The sequence below is a fragment of the Ictidomys tridecemlineatus genome, chromosome 4, assembly GCF_052094955.1.
Source record: "Ictidomys tridecemlineatus isolate mIctTri1 chromosome 4, mIctTri1.hap1, whole genome shotgun sequence".
Lineage (NCBI taxonomy): Eukaryota > Metazoa > Chordata > Mammalia > Rodentia > Sciuridae > Ictidomys > Ictidomys tridecemlineatus.
The window spans coordinates 198,354,271-198,374,158 of record NC_135480.1 but is presented as its reverse complement, the minus strand read 5'-3'; the positions used below and the strand labels follow the sequence as shown (position 1 = coordinate 198,374,158).

Sequence of the window (19,888 nt, the reverse complement as noted above, 5' to 3'; positions counted from 1 at the left end):
TTAAAACGTTCTGTGAACTCAAGGAAGATATAAGAGAGCAATTATAGGCAATGAAAGATCACTTCAACAAGGAGCTACATAACAGAAAGCAAAAGATCACCTCAACAGGGAAATAGAGGTGCTAAAAAAAATAGAAATCCTTGAAATGAAAGAAACAATAAACCAAATTAAAAGCTCAAACGAAAGCATCACCAACAGAGTAGACCACTTGGAAGATAAGGCCTCAGACAATGAAGACAAAATATATAATCTTGAAAAAAACAAATCTGAAGGCATCACAATAGTTCATTTCAAGACATACTACATAGAGAGCAATAGTAATGTAAACCAATGTAGTGTTGGCATAAAAACAGACACATACACCAATGAAACAGAACTCAGGTATAAACCAATGTGCCTAGAGTCAACTGAGTTTCAACAAAGGTGCCAAAACATAACATTGGAGAAAGGAGAGCCTTTGCAATAAGAAGGGCTAGGAAACCTGGATACACATGCGAACACACTCACATATACAGGGGTAAGACAACATTGTACATGTACACATTTACTTAAACTATGTACCATATACATTATTTTTTTACTTATGATTTCCATATTTTTAAAAAATATTTCTAGTAACATGGGTTAAAAATTGCTTATGTTTGAAAAACATTCAAGTGACTTATAGGTTTCAGGATTTGACCTTGCACACACAAAGTAGTTTAAATTCCACTCCCACTGAATATTTGTTAGCATAGCAGCACTTGGCTAGTGACAACATCCCTCTTAAATTTGAATTTCCTCCTTCATTTAAACATTAGAATTAGCATCTATCACCATAATCAATTTATAGAAAGAAGTTAATCTCCTTTACCTTGAGCAGAGACAGTTTCTCAAGAACTAATGACAAAACCTTACCGTTTCATATGGAAACATAGGATACTACATTTATGTATTTGGCCAGGGAGGTATCTTTTTACATTTTAAAGTAAAATATAGTTGGATTAAACTGAAATAAAGATCTGCTTGAACTCATTTCAGGTTTCCTAGAGTTCCTGCATCCTGCCTAGCCATTCTCTAGTCCACAACCAGAGAGACTGAACCATAAGAATGGACACAAATCGCATCACCACCATGTGGACCTTTAAAAACCTCTGATTGCTCTATCGTATATCCAGTTCACCTTCAATGGACCTGGACAGCTCCAATCAAGTTTTTGTTCATTGCTGGGGACATGGGTCTATTCCGTCCAGATCATTGATTGTCCTGGCCTTTTATAAGAAGCCAACTCATTTCAATTTGTGTCCAGGCCCTCTCAGTTAGAAAGAAAAAGTTGTATGGCTAGTTATCATCATCTAGCACAACGAAACCCAGAATAAGACAATGAATAGGATAGTAGAAAACACTTGGGAGAATAAGGCAGATAGGGGTGAAAATGTTGGTTAATGGATTCCAAGTTATAGTTATATAGAAGAAATAAATTCTTGAGCTCTATTTCACATCAGAGTAACTACAGGTTACTAAATATAGCTACAGGTTATAAAATGACATATATTTCAAAAAAAACTAGAAGAAACTATTTAGAACAATTGGACAGAAAGAAGGCATGTGTACTTGAAGAAATCTATATACTTTATTTCAACATTATGCACTTCTACACATAAAAGGAAATATCACATGGTGTCCACACATATGTGTATATGTAACATTTTATGTTTGCCCTAAAAATAAATATAAATAAATAAAAATGAATAAAAAAACAAAATTAAAACCAGGTTTCTAACTAAGTTTACTCAGAAAAATAAATTTGACATTTATTACAAAATTACACACAAAAATAAAATCATGAACCCACCAAAAGATATTTTTGTTATCTTGAGAAAGTAAAAAAATTGCTTTGAATATCTATGGTTACAGACTATCCAATTTTTTAAAAAAAATAATGAATGCATAAAAATTTAAATGTCTATAGGAAAAGGTAAAATGTGCAAGTTGTTTGTTGTAAACTTTCCGATGATTTTCATGATCAATAAGACAATTAAACAGGGAGAGAAACTGTATCCAAGATGAAATAAATGCTGAAAAGAGAGAGTGCCATATCAAGACTCACAAACAGCAATTCAGAGAGAAAATAAAGCTTGCATGGTATTGAAGTCTCATGTCCTATTAATAAAAAAGACAATTCCCACTATGCTGAAAATGGTCCTCTCCTGAGGATGTTTCTCAGAGCTCCTTTCATATCCCGATTCCTCAGACTGTAGATGAAGGGATTCAACATGGGTATGACCAGAGTGTACAACACAGACACAATGACATCTTTGTCTTTAGTGCTATTGGATGAAGGGAAAAGGTAGAGTCCAATAATGGCTCCATAGTACAGAGAAACCACAGAGAGGTGGGAGCCACATGTGGACAAGGCTTTGCAGATGCCCTTGATGGACGGTCTTCTCAGGATGGTGGCCCCAATGTGTCCATAAGAGACCAGAATGCAGATAAATGGCACAGCAATAACCAATGATCCTACAGAGAGGATGACCAGCTGGTTGATGGTGGTGTCTGAGCTGGACAGCTTCACTAAGGCAGAGAGGTCACAGAAGAAGTGGTGGAGAGTGCTGTCTTTAAGGAAAGAAAGACGGGCTAGAAGTAGAGTTTGCAAAAGAGCATTGGCAAAGGATAAGACCCAAGACACAATTAATAACAGAAAGCAGAGGTTCTGACTCATGATTCTGGGATAATGCAGGGGGTGACAGATGGCAACATACCTGTCATAGGCCATTGAGGTCAGAAGGAAGTTGTCAAGATCTGCAAACAAAACAAAACAAAATTCCTGGGAAATGCACCCAGCATAGGAGATGGACTGAGTGTGCGTCAGCATGTTCATGAGCATCTTTGGAGCCGTGACTGAGGAGAAAGAGATGTCAGTGAGGGCCAAGTGGCTGAGGAAGAAGTACATGGGGGTGTGCAGGCGAGAGTCCAGCCTGATGAGCAGGATGATGAGCAGGTTCCCCAGCACCGTGGTCAGGTACATGCCCAGGAACAGGGCGTAGTACATGCCTTGCTGCTCTGGCTGGATGGGGAGCCCCAGGAGGAGGAACTCGGACACACTGCTCTGATTATCCCTCCTCATGCTCTTCAAGTTCTCTTTTGCTGGAGACGAAACAAGAGTTGGAAATGTGAAAGGAATACTATACAAAAAAATTGGGAATACTATACAACAAATTCATGACTTTGAATTAGTCAGTAAGTGCATTTTAACCTGAATCTCTCAGGCTTTTTGCCACACTGATGGGCTAGTGAGAGTCAGGAAAAAGGATGATATTTGTCCACCTATAAAACAACTGAACATTTGTTGAAAAACCATGAGACATCTGAATGGTTATCAGATCCCACCAGGTTCAAGCTTAAGAAGTCCAGGAACTCATGATGAAAATTTGAAAACTATGTGTAAGACCATGTTTATAACAAGCTAATAGAAAATAAATTATCTCTATGGCTTGTTGGCCTCTCTTAGCCTTCCCCACACCTCTGGAACACACTTTGGCTTTTGTTTTTATGGATTTAATCAAGATAAGAGAGCAGGGTGGGCTGCTTTGGATTTTCAAGATAGCAGGATCTGGAGAACTGGTGGAAATATCATCTTCAGTGATCCAAACAAGGAGTTTAAGAGCATGAATCTCAGCCAATAACAAAATATCTAGTGACAAGCTTTGCAATACATTCATTGGTCATTCCTTTAAGAAAAGTCTTTCCCACTAAACATTTTCAATACCATATCATCCTTTCTGTAGGAATTTTTGTTGACTGTGCAGCAATAGTAGGTTCTCTTCCAAATCCTACTTCCTATATCCCCATAATGCAAAGCAGGTCATTTTTATGGAAGTCATCAGAATACTGGGAAATACTAAACTTTCCTAGTCATATCTTCTCCTGCCAAACAATGACTTGCATCTGTCTAACAAAAGCAAATAATATTTTCTCCTTTTTCACATTTTCTAACCTAGGTTTTATGCCAAAGATTCTTAGTCTGTATTTTTTGGTCATGTTTCTGACATTTCTTCTATGTTGCTTATACTATCATTCCTCTTCTTCTCCTTCACATCAGTTCATCTTAGAAATATCCATGAAAGCAACCACACAGAATAGGAAAGCAGAATATAACTCATCTATTATATTCTATGTAAATATTGTTAAAACTAAAGGAAATTGTTCTTTGAAAGCTGAAAAATGTCTATCTCTCTCATCCCTCATTTGGGGAATTAACTAAAATTTATTTCAATGTACTAATTCTCCCAACTTGATTGAAATCATCTTTAAAACTCCTATGTTTAAAATTATGTTAATGTTATATTGTAACCTAGGATGGATTATACATTCAGCTATGTTACTGATTATCATGTTGGTATCAGTTTATGACAGTAAAAATGATAATTAGCTACCTATTGGACATAAAGGTTGTTTCTAATATTTTGCTATTCCAGCAATATTGCAATAAACCAAATTGTTCTTTTGCCTTTTTGCTTACTATCATATATATCTGTAGGATAAAGTCTCAAAAATGGAATTGGAGGGAATGTATATATATATGGTTTTGATAGTCTGTCAAATTACAAGAGACTTAGGTGATGAGAAAACCAATACTTTATGTGTTCTTCAAAAGCAGTCCTTAATAGAAGAACCTATTATAGAAAGATTATGATAATGAGCATTCTTATTAAGTGTCTGGAGAGGACAGGGATAGGGTATTTGAGGAACAAAGAAAACTCCACACCATGGTAAGCCTGGTAAATATATGATTTGGAGAATTATCAAGAAGCCAGAGTATGTAAGACCTTTTCTGCTATTATAAAACAATAGTAAACTTTAAAAAATTAAGTAAGGAAGTGACCAAGAATTTCAGAAAGCTTGCTTGCTACTAGATAGAGATCAGATTATAGCAAGATGAGAGCATCAACAGGAATTTGAATAATTTATTACAGTAATTTAGTTACAAAATACTACTTGTTGCACCTGGATAGGGCACCAGAGATGAACAAAATTATAGAATTTGTAAGAAAACCCAACAACACAAAATGGAGCTAAGAATAAGAAAAGAAGATATGATTTTTCTACCTTTTTCTCAAAAATTAGATGTAGGATCAGTATGAGACAAATTATGCTATCTGGAGATTTTTTTTCCCTGCCTTCACAATTTGGATAAATACTTATTCAAGATAAATTACTCTACACGGAGCTGTCTATCATAATATGATGTGATGAGGGATAGAATCTAGGGATTGGTAGCACATGCTGGACACACACACACACACACACACACACACACACACGCACATGCAGAGAAAAACACGCTATCATACTGTTTAATGTAAATTCTACCCCTGCTCTGACATGGCCATTAGATAATAAGCATAGATACCTTCAGCTACAAATCATGAGAAGGTTCTTCTCTGTCCCTCTAGAATGTACAAAATACAGTGAAGCAGGTAAAGTCTCTAAGGCACTCAAAGTTCCATAGCAACGGAGAGAAGAGCTGTCCACACAGAATCAAAGAAGGTAGATATATAGAGAGTTGGTTCACAGTTCCTGAGAAATTGGTGAGAGTACCAATGTTGCAAACCATGGAGTAGACCTGGGGACAATCCCCCATCTCAGCTCTAAATTAAAGACAAACCAGATATAATTACTTCATCACCTTTGGCTCCCTTGGGTGAAGAGCCACTTGTTGAAGCAGGCATAAGAGAGTTTGCCCTTGGAGGAATCATGACAAAAATCAAAAGACTGCAATTAGAAACTCGATGGTTCACCAGAGTTTTTGTCTTCTCAGTTGACCTTGGGAAAAGTACAATTCAGATTCCATAATAAGCCAAGCAGGAGGTTGGATGTGATAACCAAAGGCTCTTGCTTTTGGCGCCATGTTATATCAAGAATATTAGATAGGCAGAGGATGTAGCTCAGTGATGAAGCATTTGCCTGGCATGCATGAGGCTCTGGGTTCAATCCCCAGCACTCCCCTCCACAGAAAAGAGTGCCAGAAACACTCTAACACCCTCAATCTCTAAACAAAAGGGTACATATGGAAATTGTTTTTTAATTATGCAATATAGTTACAGACAACTAAAAGTTCAGATGCTAATGAACTAGTGAATTAATTTGGTACATTTGTATCAATGCATAAAGCATCATTCCAGAGAGTTCCCTAGCACACCTAGTGAAGATCATCCAGAAGTGATCATTAATCTTTTATCTTAACAATGTGGTAATGCCGTTCTGTAGTAGACTGTATTGCTGGCACTGAAGCTGGAATTTGCACTGGAGCTCTCTCTGCCACCATAGATAGTGCTAGACCTGGACTGGAATGGTTCTAGTTTGAAACTGGCGCTACCTAGATCTAGCTGGAGGGCTGGTGGTAGAGCTGATACTGCAGCTGGCACCAATTCTGGTACTGATGCTGGAGCTAGAACTGGATCTGACTCTTCCAGTTGAACTGGTGGTATAGCAAGCACTTCAGCATTGCACTGCATTATAGAGAACCACCAGTCAAGAATTCCACCTCCAGAAGTCTTCAAAGAAAACTGTGCACCCAAATGAATCGTCTTAGGCAATTTCCCCATAGTGTAGCCTGGCCTCTCTTCTCCTTACATATTCACATGCATGTACCCCTAGTCCTCCTAGCCCTCTGGCTCTGCCTCAGTGGGCTCAAGGTGCTACAGCTGATTCAAGAGATGATGGACATGGTTCCTGTCTGAAGCTTTCATGGATAGATGTTTCACATTCCTGATATCTCTTACTTCCTGGGGTATCCATTGCAGCTTCAGTTTCACTATCACAACTTCATGCACCACCTCCTCAACATTGCCCATGGGAATTTCAAACCTACCACTCATTTCCTGGCATCCCAGGCCTTCCTTTGAAACCTCAGTGGAAGCCTCCAGACCCTGTAATTTTTGCATTCCTCAAGCCTGCAAACCCAGAGCTACATTGATCATGCCAAGCCCTGCCAGCAGATTGAGCAGAAGCCACTTGAAACATGGCTACAGGGACTTCTTAGTATGGTGAAATGAAACCTGGGCTTCCTATGTGACCCTGTGGGAGAAGGACACGCTGACTCTCATCAAAGCAAAGTCTTTCCAATGAGTTTTTACTTTCAAACCACTGAGTCTGGAATGGGTGGTGTCTTGACAATTGCTAAGATGCTTTCAAGTCATCTTTTCTCTTGTCCAGGTGCAAAGTATTTGGCTTCTTGATAATGATGCTAGTCTTTTCAGCATCATGGCCCCAAATTTACACAGGTTTTTTTCTGACCCAACTGCACATTGTTTAAATCTTTCTCCACTGCTTCTTGTTGTAAACCTGTCTAAATGCTGCCAGCAATACCTATGCTGCTGCTGATGGCTCTACTGCCTTGAAGTTTCCTCTGCCAGATTACTTAGCCCATTGCCTTTAAGTTCTGTCTCACGCTAATTCTCATGTAAAGGACAGGATGTAAATAAATTTTTTACCATAGGTAACGTGGACGACTTCTAGTCCAGTTTCCAATAGAGTCTTCATGTCCATCTAAAACCTAATGAGTACAGTCTCTACCTGTCCACATTCTCATCAGCATTTTGTTCTTATAAGCTCACACCAGAAATGTCCATTTTGTTCTGCTTCAATTCTAGGCTTATTCTTATATTCTAGGACCACCCAGGGAGCGGCTTCCTCCACGCTACCCCTCCCCGCCTTCCCCCCACCACGGTGAGCAGAGATGGGGCCGCTGCCTCCAGGTGTTCTTCGCCCTAGATGTGGTCGCCCAGCCCAGTCCTCCTGGCTTTCCTTTCCCTCCACACTCCTTCCTGCCTGTGGGCGTGGGGACTCAGGGACCCAGTGCGTGGAGACTGGGTTGGCAGAAGATAGAGAAAAGAGAAGCGCTTCTTATATACAAAACTAGTATCTGCTGGAAATAGAAGCATACTTTATCATCCCTCCTGTATTGCTATTCAGGAGTCAGCAAAAGTAGGTGATCAAGCCCAAAGGGGGGTCCTGAAAGGTGTTGATGACCTAGACTTCTTCATTGGTGATGAAGCAATAGAAAAACTTACATATGCAACAAAGTGGCCAATCCACCTTGGCACAGTTGAAGATTGGGACTTGTTGGAAAGGTTTATGAAGCAAGTGATCTTTAAATACTTAAGGGCAGAACCTGAAGACCATTATTTTCTTTTGACTGAACCTCCACTGAATAGTCCAGGAAACAGGGAAGATACTGTAAAGTAATAGACAGTGGAGATGGTGTCACTCATGTTAGTCCCTCCAGAGCAATCTGTGGAAACCACAAAGGTAGTAAAGGAACGCTATAGTTATGTCTGCCCAGATTTGGTAAAAAAGTTTATCAAATATGACACAGATGGATCAAAGTGGATTAAGCAGTATACTGGAATCAATGCTATTTCAAAGAAAGAATTTTCTATTGATGGTTATAAGAGATCCTTGGGACCTGAAATCTTTTTTCATCCAGAATTTGCTAATCCAGACTTCACACAATCTATCTCAGAAGTTGTAGATGAGGTAATTCAAAATTGTCCTATGGATGTCAGATGTCCTCTCTGCAAGAATATTGTCCTTTGGAGGTTCAACCATGTTCAGGGACTTTGGACATTGCACGCAAAGAGATTTGAAAAGAACTGTAAATGTAGATGCCAGGCTGAAATAAAGTGAGGAATTGAGTGGTGGTAGATTGAAGCCAAAACCTAGTGATGTACAAGTTATTACACACAACATGCAGCTATACACAATTTGGTTTGGAGGCTCACTGCTGGCTTCCATGCCTGAGTTCTATCAAGTATGCCACACCAAAAAGGATTATGATTAAATTGGACCTAGCAATTGTTGTCACAATCCAGTGTTTGGAGTCATGTTGCAATTGGCTTCAGAGTTACTGGGGTTATGGAAGTGGAGAAGAGAGAATCTTTTTCATTACCTGTTTTATCTGGATGGCTGGTTTTGTGGTTTCAAACCTGACTTGAAATAGTAAGACCAAACATGATTATATAGGAATATTTTAATAAGTGTATCAACATGCATATGTAGAAGAGAGCCAAATGATCATTTTTCTTTAGATTGAATATTTGAATCTTCTGTATTCAAAAACAAGCGGGTTTTAGTTCATTCTGTGCCCTGATACTTTGTATATTATTAAATTATCCAAGATTTGATGGAATTTATCTGTATATAGATAGCTCTATAATGCTTGAATTGAACACTTCCAAGTGTGTAATGCAAGCATTTGTTTACATTTCATGCTTTTTGTACTTTGATGAGAAAAAAACAAAGAAAAACTGTAGTATTTGAGGAAGAAAAAGTGACCAAGTAAAGGACAAATTCAAAAATCCTCATAAGACTTGGTGTATGCATGGATTCCAGAAAACCAATGGTTTTCTTTGCAAGTGCTTTTGGAACTAAGAACCTAGTATCTTGGACTAACTGATGCCTGCTAGTGCTTTCTGATGACTCACATTCTGTTTCTTGCTATAACAGAAAAGACAAGGCTGTTGGGCCAGTGTTGTACTTCTCTAGTGTCATTTGTTATTAAAGAAAAAAAACAATAATTTGATTACCAAAATTGGTATATTTAAAGCCTAATACCATTCTAATAAAGTCAGACATTTCATTAAAATAAATAAATAAATATACTCATTTCATTTATATGAAATATTCAGCAGTCAAGATAGAAATATCAAAATAGAAGTGATACATGCACTTATCAACATGTCAAATGACCCCACTATTATGTATAACTCTAATGCATTCAAGGATTATTTAAAATAGTAAAGATGCTGGGTATCTCCAGGGGAAAGAAAAACAATTGAGAAGGACAATAGAAACTCCAAAAATATTGCTAATTTTGTATTTTTTTAAGCCTAGATATTTTTAAATTAATATTTCTTTTAATATTGCTATTTAAAATGCATTCATGTCACATATATATGTACAAATAGGTATATACATATATAATGTAATGTTATATATGCATGTATATATTTATATGATATTTTGTTGTCATGCTATTTCAATATTTTTGTAAAGATGAAAATAGAATTTCCAGCAAAATGGGAGCAATTTAGCCAAGGGTTGAAAAGTATCCTCATAAATTACAGGATTCAAAGTAAGTATCTGTGTACCATTTGAGACCTATAATAATTCTGCATGGATCATTGCCTGCTCTTTTATGAAAGCCATTTATTTTGTTATTAGGTCAACTCATTAAAAGGGGGAACATGTGTGATGGACAGGGACACCTTAAGAAAATGAAAAATATAAGAGAGAGAGTAATGCAAGTATGCTTGTAAAAACCATTCCTAAATCTTAAGATCAAAGTAATCAGACAGAAAAACTATCTGGGATGAATTGCAGATAGAAAACTAGAGTGCCACATCAAGATTCATGAAAAACACAGCATTTAAGAGAGGAAATGGAAGACATGTGGGATCAAGAACATCTCATATACACACAGTAAAAAGACAGTCCCACTATGCTGAAAATGTTGCTCTCCTGAGGATGTTTCTCAGAGCTCCTTTCATATCCCGATTCCTCAGACTGTAGATGAAGGGATTCAGCATGGGGGTGACCAGAGTGTACAGCACAGACACAATGACATCCTTGTCGTTAGAGTTATTGGATGAGGGGACAAAGTAGAGTGCAATAATGGCTCCATAGTACAGAGAAACCACAGAGAGGTGGGAGCCACATGTGGACAAGGCTTTGCAGATGCCCTTGATGGAGGGTCTTCTCAGGACACTGGCCCCAATGTGGCCATAAGAGACCAGAATGCACAGGAGTGGCAGGGTAATAACCACCACTCCTACAGTGAGGATGACCAGCTGGTTGATGGTGGTGTCAGAGCTGGACAGTTTGAGTAGGGCAGAGAGGTCACAGAAGAAGTGGTGAACAGTGTTGCCTCTAAGGAAAGAGAGACGGGCTAGGAGGAGGGTGTGCAAAAGAGCGATGGCAAAGGACAAGATCCAGGACACAACCACTAGCAGGAAACAGAGGCTCTGTCTCATCATTCTGGTGTAGTGAAGAGGGTGGCAGATGGCCACATACCTGTCATAGGCCATTGAGGTCAGAAGGAAGCTGTCAAGATCCACAAAAGATAGGAAAAAATATGCCTGAGAAATGCACCCAGCATAGGAGATGGATTGAGTGTGCGTCAGCATGTTCATGAGCATCTTTGGAGCCGTGACTGAGGAGAAAGAGATGTCGGTGAGGGCCAGGTGGCTGAGGAAGAAGTACATGGGGGTGTGCAGGCGAGAGTCCAGCCTGATGAGCAGGATGATGAGCAGGTTCCCCAGCACCGTGGTCAGGTACATGCCCAGGAACAGGGCGTAGTACATGCCTTGCTGCTCTGGCTGGATGGGGAGCCCCAGGAGGAGGAACTCAGATATGCTGCTCTGATTATCCCTCCTCATGCTCTTCTTGTCTGTAGAGAAAACAGGAGATGGATACATGAACAAATGAGAAGTCACTGGGAGTATTATACAACAACATAGATTTTCAGCTAATTAATATGTACGTACATGTTAACTGGAGTATCTCCAACTGTCGCCACACTAATGCTCTAGTGACTGTCTGGACAAGCTGTGTTATTTGACCCCCTAGGAACTATAACACAGTATCTTTTGGAGAAACCATGAAATAGGGGCTGGGGTTGTGGCTCAGAGGTAAAGCGCTCGCCTAGCATGCATGAGGCACTGGGTTCGATCCTCAGCACCACATGAAAATAAAGACATTGTGTCCACCTAAAAAAAAGAAAGAAAGAAAGAAAAGAAACCATGAAATCAATGAATGATCATCAGATGAGTCCAGGTGCCAACTTAAGAAACTTGTGAGTTCTAATGCAAATCTGACATTAGGGAAGGAAGTTTGTATGTTCACAGTTTTGATGGACTGTCCTATTTCATGGGACTATAGTGTTGAGGATGCTGTTTCTCTCATGTACTTCATGGAGTCATGGATATAAAAGTTTGTCATATGAATATCAAAGTATGGGCACTGTAGTTAGGTGTTTGGGGAGGACAGGACCTGGGCACAGGACAGAGAAATTGAAGGGCATGATCACCCTGGGAAGGACACGGAGACCTTTCTGACATGACAGAAAGTTTCAGTGCTATTCTCAAAGCAAAAGTATACCCAAGAAAAGATTTGAATAAACACATAAGTGAAAGTTTTAAGTAACTTGCTCTTTACTGGGTAGAGAAGCAGATTTCAACAAGGCAAGAGATTCACAAGGAACTGAATAGGAGGTTACAGCAGCAGCTTAGACACAAAATAACACCTGTTACACCTGGATTGTGGCAGAAGGGATGAATAAAATTTCAGAGATTTGGTATAAAATTTGGTACAAATCCCCAAAAGACTTAATGGAATAAAGATAAACAAACGGAGGCATGTTTTTCTCATATCTTCTCAAAATTAGACTTAGAACCCATTTGAGAAAATAATTCAACATGGAGATATGGTTTTTTTCCTATCCTCTCAAAATTCAGATAGCTACTCCATTTAATATGAGTGTCTTTACAGGGTGCTATTTGTCATAGTGTAGGGTGAGTGTAGTAGGAGCTAGGGATCAGTAGCATACACTAGACACAAACATACACAAACACCTACAATCAAATTATTTAATATAAATTCTACTTCATCTCTGACAAGTTTCCCTAGATGATGAGTAGAGTTACCTTCAGCTAGGAGCCAGGAGAAGTTTCTTGCATTTCTCTCTAGCAGGCTCAAAATACAGTAAAACCGGTGGTTAAACTACACGGGTCTCAGAGTTCCACTGGGACAGGCAGAAGACCTACCAGTTCAGAAGTATTCAAGATGCATATATGGAATACGAAATCAGAGTGAGTTCTAAGTCGACAAACCACGGAGATGCTCTAGGGGTCAATTACACTATCCCCAGGTCAACTAAACATGAATAGGATATAATTACTTCATTGCCTTTGGCTCCCTTGGGGGAAGAACTACTTGTTGAAGCAACATGAAAGAGTTCACCCTTGGAGGAATAATAATAATAACCATTAAGAACCTGGTGATCCACAAAGCTTCTTGCCCTCTCTTTACCTTAGAAAAATGTGACTGAGAATCCATAATAAACCAGGCTGGAGCTGAGTCTGATATCAAAGTTTCTACTTCTGACCCCATGCTAAATCAAGGACACTAGAAACACTCGAATCCTATCACTCTCTGAATAAAAGAATCAGAAACTTATAACGATCATCATTCCTGGACCCAGGAAATGCATTGCAGTTTCTATAAATCCCAGCCCAAAGGCTGAGCTGTCAGCATTTTGCTATGTAAGTTACTCACAAAACCATAAGATAGCTCCTTAATGTATGATTTCACTCAACCCTTTACAAAAATGATTTCAAATCCATTGAATATACCTTTTAATCAGCTTTTTCACTGTCAGGTCTTTTAGTCCTGACAAAGACAGTTGTGGAGGAAGAAAGTTTATTTGTGGGCTCAGAGTTCTAGAAGTCTCAGACCATGAACAGCTGGTTCCACTCCAGGTGGGGCATCAGGTGGGGCTGACAACCATGGCAGAAGAGTGTGGTGGAGGGAGCAGCTCACATGGGGATCAGAAAGCAGAGAGAGAGAGAGAGAGAGATTTCACTTGCTGCACACAAAATATATACCCTCAAAGGTAAACCCCCAAAACCAACCTCCTCAAGCGATACCCTGCCTGCCTTTACTTACCACTCTGTTAATCCCATCAGGGGATTAATTCACTGGCTGGGTTAAGGCTCTCATAACCCAATCATTTTTCTCCTCAAAACCATCTTTCATTATCTCACATATGAGCTTTGGAGGGACACCTCATATCCAAACCATAAAATAGGTCTACTCTACCATTTCTTCCACGATTGGTAGATAACGAACACCTTGTGCTCATTATTAAAGGTGAAGATACATGAAGACTTATGCTCTTGGTTGGTTCAGTTCAAGTTAGAAATCAACCTGCACATGGAACTGCTATTTGAGTGAAGTAATCGTGTAAGATATTTAAGCCTCTGGAGTGGTTCTGGGTCCTATGGGTCATGGTTGACTACCTGTTGCCTTGATGATAATGCTCCAGTGGACCTGCGTGTTTCCTAGAAGTCAAAGGTCAGCAATCCTTCCTTCTCAAATCAGAACTTTGTGGTCACCTCCTCCTTTCCCTGCTTTCATGGAGAAATTACTCCTCATGACTTCTCAACTAACATAGCAATATGAGACCTCTGAGAAGATGGCAGAATAGAGAGGTCAGTAAAAGAAAATGAGTGCCAATCGAGAATACTGTACCCAGGCCATGACCCTGTGCAGGGCTCCGGGCTTCAGCAGTTCCAGTAGGATTCCTGGCTCTCAATACCAAAAGTCTGAAGGTCTAGCCACCCAAGGTTCATGAGCACTATAGCAGAATCACCTATCAACACATCTGCAGATCTCCAAGACTTCACTCCACCCCATGCAGGTCACTCAGCTGCTACCTACCCACAGCACAATGCCATCACCCAGGTCCCCCCACCCCATCAGACACCCCACGCTGAAAGCAGATTGCCACCATCTTGGCTCAATATTCTCACCATATTAGGCAGGGCAGGTCCCAGACCATATCCCCAGCAGCCAGGTACCAGGTTTGCAACCTCTGCCTCTCCCCAGCGGCAGTAACCCAACAAAGTAGCTGCCCAGCACAGGTGCCCAGTGCGACCAGGGCACCGCCCAAGAGAGCTCCAGTGTGAGAGGTTCCTCAATTAGGAATTGCTAAGGGAGAGGGAGGTGGGCTAAAGTTTGGAGCCTAAAAGAGAAACCAGAAACTGGGAAATCTCCAGGCAAGAGAGGGAGATAGTGTCAGGCGCTCAAGTCATACGAGCTGTCCCAAAAAGAGACCTGTGACCTGCAGTCTTCCTACAGGGATTGGCAGGTGCCATTCCCTGATTCCAGATGCCCTACACCAGGACCAGTTACCTGGTTACCTCCACCATCCTGAGGGCAGAGACACCAGCCCACAACAGATGACACCACTTATTGGATGAGAAGAGAAGCAGGAAAGATACGGGTATCTAAAGCTAGCTACAACCCTGGCTTCTTCCACTCAGGTTTTTTTTTTTTCTCTTTTACCCCTTCATCCTCCGGCCCTCATATCCCCAACATATGTGAACCCAAGAACACTGCATGAAATTGGATTTTGAGGACTGAGTCATCTGAATAATATAATATAGAGTTGTTGTATATTCCCTTTTTTCTTTTCTTTTCTTTTCCTTTTTCTTCTTTCATTTTTCTTTCCCCTTCCAAGTTTTACTGTTTTAACATCTGTATTTTTCTAAATACATATGTGTGTTTGTTTTCTGTACTCTACTGTCATCCCATGTACTTGCCTACCCTAAATTACTTCCTGTCTATTTTCTTGCTACTAACCCTCTTCACTAGATTTCTCCTTCACACTTCGTAAGATTTATTAACTCTATACCCTCACCTCCTACCTCCTCAGCATATCATCCTACACCTCACCACCAGTTCATTGTCCACTGTCAGAAAATACAAACCTTTTTACAAACCTACTGATTATATTTTAGATAATAATTGAATCCAACATTTCTGTACATTGAGACTAAACTGTAAACATCTTAATACCAACAAATTGTTCATAAGTGGTATATTGTTGACATTGGGATCTGTTAACATTGTCTTTCCCCATGAAGGAAAGGTCTTGGAACCCTACAAGAGCACTACGAACCTATAGGGTAAAAACAATAACACCCCAGACCCACAGAGCTGGAAAGGAAGACACAGGAGCAACATGAAAAGACAAGGGAAGAAAATGCCCCCAAACAAATCAAGACACCACATCATTAGAGTCATTAACAGCCACAACAGACGAAATGACAGAGAAGGAGTTCAGGATGTACATGGTTAAAACGTTCTGTGAACTCAAGGAAGATATAAGAGAGCAAATACAGGCAGTGAAAGATCACTTTAACAAGGAACTACATAAACAAATACAGGAAGCAAAAGATCACCCAACAGGGAGATAGAGATACTGAAAAAAAAACCAGAAATCTTTGAAATGAAAGAAACAATAAACCAAATTAAAAGCTCAATTGAAAGCATCACCAACAGAGTAGACTACTTGGAAGATAGGACCTCAGACAATGAAGACAAAATATATCATCTTGAAAAGAACATAGACCACACAGTGATAATGGTAAGAAACCATGAGCAGAACATTCAAGAAATACGGATAGCATAAAAAGACCAAATTTAAGAGTTATTGAGATAGAGGAAAGCATAGAGATCCAAACCAAAGGAATGAACAATGTATTCAATGAAATAATATCAGTAAACTTTCCGAACATGAAAAATAAATTGGAAATCCAAATTCAAGAAGCCTACAGGATGCTGAATGTACAAAATCACAACAGATTCACACCAAGGCACATTATAATAAAAATTCCCAGCATACAGATTAAGAAAAGAGTTTTAAAAGCATAAGAGAAAGGAATCAGATTACATATAGGGGAAAACCAATTAGGATAATGGAAGATTTTTCAACACAGACCCTGAAAGCTAGAAGATCCTGGAACAACGTATATCAAGCTCTGAAAGAAAATAAGTACCAACCAAGAATCTTGTATCCAGAAAAATTAAGCTTTAGATTTGAAGATGAAATTAAAACTTTCCATGATAAACAAAAGTTAAAAGAATTTATAGCTAGAAAATCAGCACTACAAAACATCCTTGGAAAAATATTCCATGAAGAGGAAACAAAAAACAATGATGAAAATCAGCAGAGGGAGGTGGTACCTGGAAGGAAAACCTAATCAAAGAAGAAAATCAAGTCGAGTTAAATAACAAAAATAACCAAATAAGGCTGGGAATACAAACCATATCTCAATAATAACCCTGAATGTTAATGGATTAAACTCACCAATCAAAAGACATATGCTAGCAGATTGAGTTTAAAAAACAAGACCCAACAATATGCTGCCTCCATGAGACTCATCTGATAGGAAAAGATATACACAGACTGAAGGTGAAAGGTTGGGAAAAATCTTGCCCTTCAGTAGATGAATGGATAAAAAATGTGGCATATATATACAATGAAATATTACTCAGCAATAAAAGAGAATAAAATTATGGCATCTGCAGATTGTTTCTGCAAATGGATGGCATTGGAGAAGATAATTCTTAATGAAGTTAGCCAATCCCAAGAAACCAAATTCTGAATGTTTTCTTTGATATAAGGAGGTTGATTCATAGTGGGATAGGGAGGGGGAGCATGGGAGGAATAGACGAACTCTAGATAGGGCAGAGAGTTGGAGGGGAAGGAAAGGGGAATGGGGTTATTAATGATGGTGGAATGTGAGGATCATTATTATCCAAAGTACAAGTATAAAGACACGAATTGGTGTGAATATACTGTGTATAGAACTAGAGATATGAAAAATTGTGCTCTGTATGTGTAATAAGAATTGTACTGCATTCTGCTATCATATATAAATAAAAATAATAAAAATAAATTTAAAAAAGAAATAATCTGTGAGGTGAATAGAGAGCCTACATCCTAGGAGCAAACTTTTACCCCTCACACATAAGATAGAGCACTAATCTCTAGGGTATATAAAGAACTCAAAAAGCTAAGCACAAAAAAAAACAAATAATCCAATCAATAAATGGGCCACGGACCTGGACAGACACTTCTCAGAAGAGGAGAGACAACCAATCAACAATATATGAAAAAAAGTTCATCATCTCTAGCAATTAGAGAAATGCAAATCAAAACCACTCTAAGATATCAACTCACTCCATGGCAGCTATTATGAAGACAAACAACAACAAGTGTTGGTGAGGATGTGGGGAAAAGGTTCATTCATACACTGCTGGTGGAACTGCAAATTGGTGCAGCCAATATGGAAAGCAGTATGGAGATTCCTTGAAAAACTGGGAATGGAACCACCATTTAACCCAGCTATTCCTCTCCTTGGTCTATACTCAAAGGACTTAAAAACAAAAAATTAAAATATTAACACAAAATTTAAATATTAACACAAAATTCAGGATACACATTTCCTTCTGAGAGGAAACATAAGAGTAGCTTGTGGGTAACGCAAAAGTAGATTAAAATGTTTTATTAAGAATAAATATTTATGAATGGAAATACAGCATGCATAGAACTAAACATAGAGTAAAGGCACAATCTGATGAACAATCGCAGAGGAAACACACCTACGTAGCCATCATTCAGATAAAGAAATAATCCTTCATATTGCCCCTTTCCATTCTTTCACTTAAGCGCTAATCTTATGGAAATTTTATTCCAATTAAACCAAGTATCACTTTGGAGAATTTTTAGCTTTTCATCTTGGTATCAGTACCCTGAGAAAGAACATAAAACTTAGATAAAATGCAATATTACTGAATGTTCTCTAATCTTAGAACTAAAATTATTTCTCTTTCTATAGAATAAACTTACATTTCTGATGTAATATCTTTTTTGGAAGTAGGAGGTTCACATATGTTTACATTATAACAAATCATCTTTTTTTTAGAGAGAGAGAGAATTTTTTAATATTTTTTTGTTTTCGGTGGACACAACATCTTTATTTTATTTTTATGTGGTGCTGAGGATCAAACCCAGTGCCCCATGCATGCCAGGAGAGCGCATTACCACTTGAGCCACATCCCCAGCCCAAGTCATCTTAACTCTTCAGATTGATGAGACAGCATGTTTACAACTATAACTCTTACACTTGACAAAAGTGAAGGTTAATTTGAATTTCTCTCTCACTCGAGTTTTATACCAACCTTATAATATGTGCATTGTTATCAGTGTTCTTGGAAAATGTGAATAATCCCATGTCTGCAAACACTGAACAACAAGACTTCCAGGAAGGACATTTGTTTGTTTGTGTGCTATAAGATCCATTCCCTTACCAAATATCCCTGCACAATTTACTTTCAGCGCCCTTTCTACTTAGGGGAAATCTGCAAACATACAAGTGAATAATGGAGTGACTGCCAACAATACTCCCCTCAGCATGGCATGGAATGTTCTCACCCTCCATCCTCTAAATCAGCAATTCTCAAAGCAGGTGATTTATCAGAGTCTCTGCAAAGTGGCGGGCTTAAGTAGCAATGTGGAAACAGCAGGGCTTTTCTCCATTGCTTTCTTTGTGTTTAGTCTTGATATTGAACATGATTTCTAGTTTAAAACCAATATAATACAAGAGAATAATGTTTCCTGTAATGTAGGATGAGGTAATAAAATTGAAGATCATGGTTAAAAGTTAAATTTCTTTACCATCTCCTGGTTTTCTCGTAGTCTCCCAGCTATACATTCAGACATTCATAATATCATAAACTGTGACATCTAAAGATGGAAACAGGAGTTCCATGAACTCAGGTCACTCAAAGTCTCACTTTTTCCTCTTGCAGGGGCTGTTTGACTTTGAGCATCTGTCTGGGAGAGGCTGAGCTAATGCCCATTCTTTATTTGTAAATAATTTTTTTATTAATAGTTATGTCACATGAAAAAAACTGAGGGTTACAGGAGAATGACATGGATAAGAGATTTCCTAAAGCTAAGATTTTGAGGAGCATCATGGTGTGTCTGTGAACCTGCATGTTTGACAGACAGGAAGTCTTAGAAGATGGGAAAGAAACATGGAATTATCAAATCCAAGCAGGGGACCAAGAGAGGAAATGGACCATTGAAATAAAGAGAAGTTTGGATCAAACCAGTGGTAAGACCAGTAGTTGTATCAGTTAGCTTTTGCTGCTTAATAATCCCCAGACTTGGTGCTTTAACCAGTAGTTGGTGAGATGATCCTATAAGCTGGAGATGTGGCCTGGGCTGGGCTCAGCTGGAAGATGCATCTGGTCTTGGCTAGGTTCAGCTGAT

The 19,888-nt window shown here is 38.9% G+C and overlaps 2 protein-coding genes and 1 pseudogene across 2 annotated transcripts; 1 reads left to right on the top strand and 2 right to left on the bottom strand.

Moving 5' to 3' along the window:
- Positions 1-1,890: 1,890 nt before the first annotated feature.
- On the bottom strand, positions 1,891-3,106 carry LOC101978080 (olfactory receptor 1J21). The gene is made up of 2 exons (XM_078044986.1): positions 2,205-3,106; positions 1,891-1,993 (listed from the first exon to the last, which is right to left on the bottom strand). Exons 1-2 carry the CDS (start codon positions 3,104-3,106, stop codon positions 1,891-1,893), a joined length of 1,005 nt encoding a protein of 334 aa, XP_077901112.1.
- Positions 3,107-5,736: 2,630 nt separating this feature from the next.
- On the top strand, positions 5,737-8,983 carry LOC101966397 (actin-related protein 3 pseudogene; annotated as a pseudogene).
- A 1,498-nt stretch (positions 8,984-10,481) lies between these two features.
- On the bottom strand, positions 10,482-11,420 carry LOC101977527 (olfactory receptor 1J21). Its single transcript, XM_021723706.2, has one exon. It carries the CDS (start codon positions 11,418-11,420, stop codon positions 10,482-10,484), a length of 939 nt encoding a protein of 312 aa, XP_021579381.2.
- Positions 11,421-19,888: the final 8,468 nt, after the last annotated feature.

Bases quoted from the DNA above. Each gene is read 5' to 3' on its own strand.
- LOC101978080 (XM_078044986.1), bottom strand. From the start codon at position 3,106: ATGAGGAGGGATAATCAGAGCAGTGTGTCCGAGTTCCTCCTCCTGGGG. The intron at 1,994-2,204 runs GAGAAACATCCT...TCATGAAAATCA, and splicing joins CGGGATATGAAAGGAGCTCT to TCGGAAAGTTTACAACAAAC.
- LOC101977527 (XM_021723706.2), bottom strand. From the start codon at position 11,420: ATGAGGAGGGATAATCAGAGCAGCATATCTGAGTTCCTCCTCCTGGGG.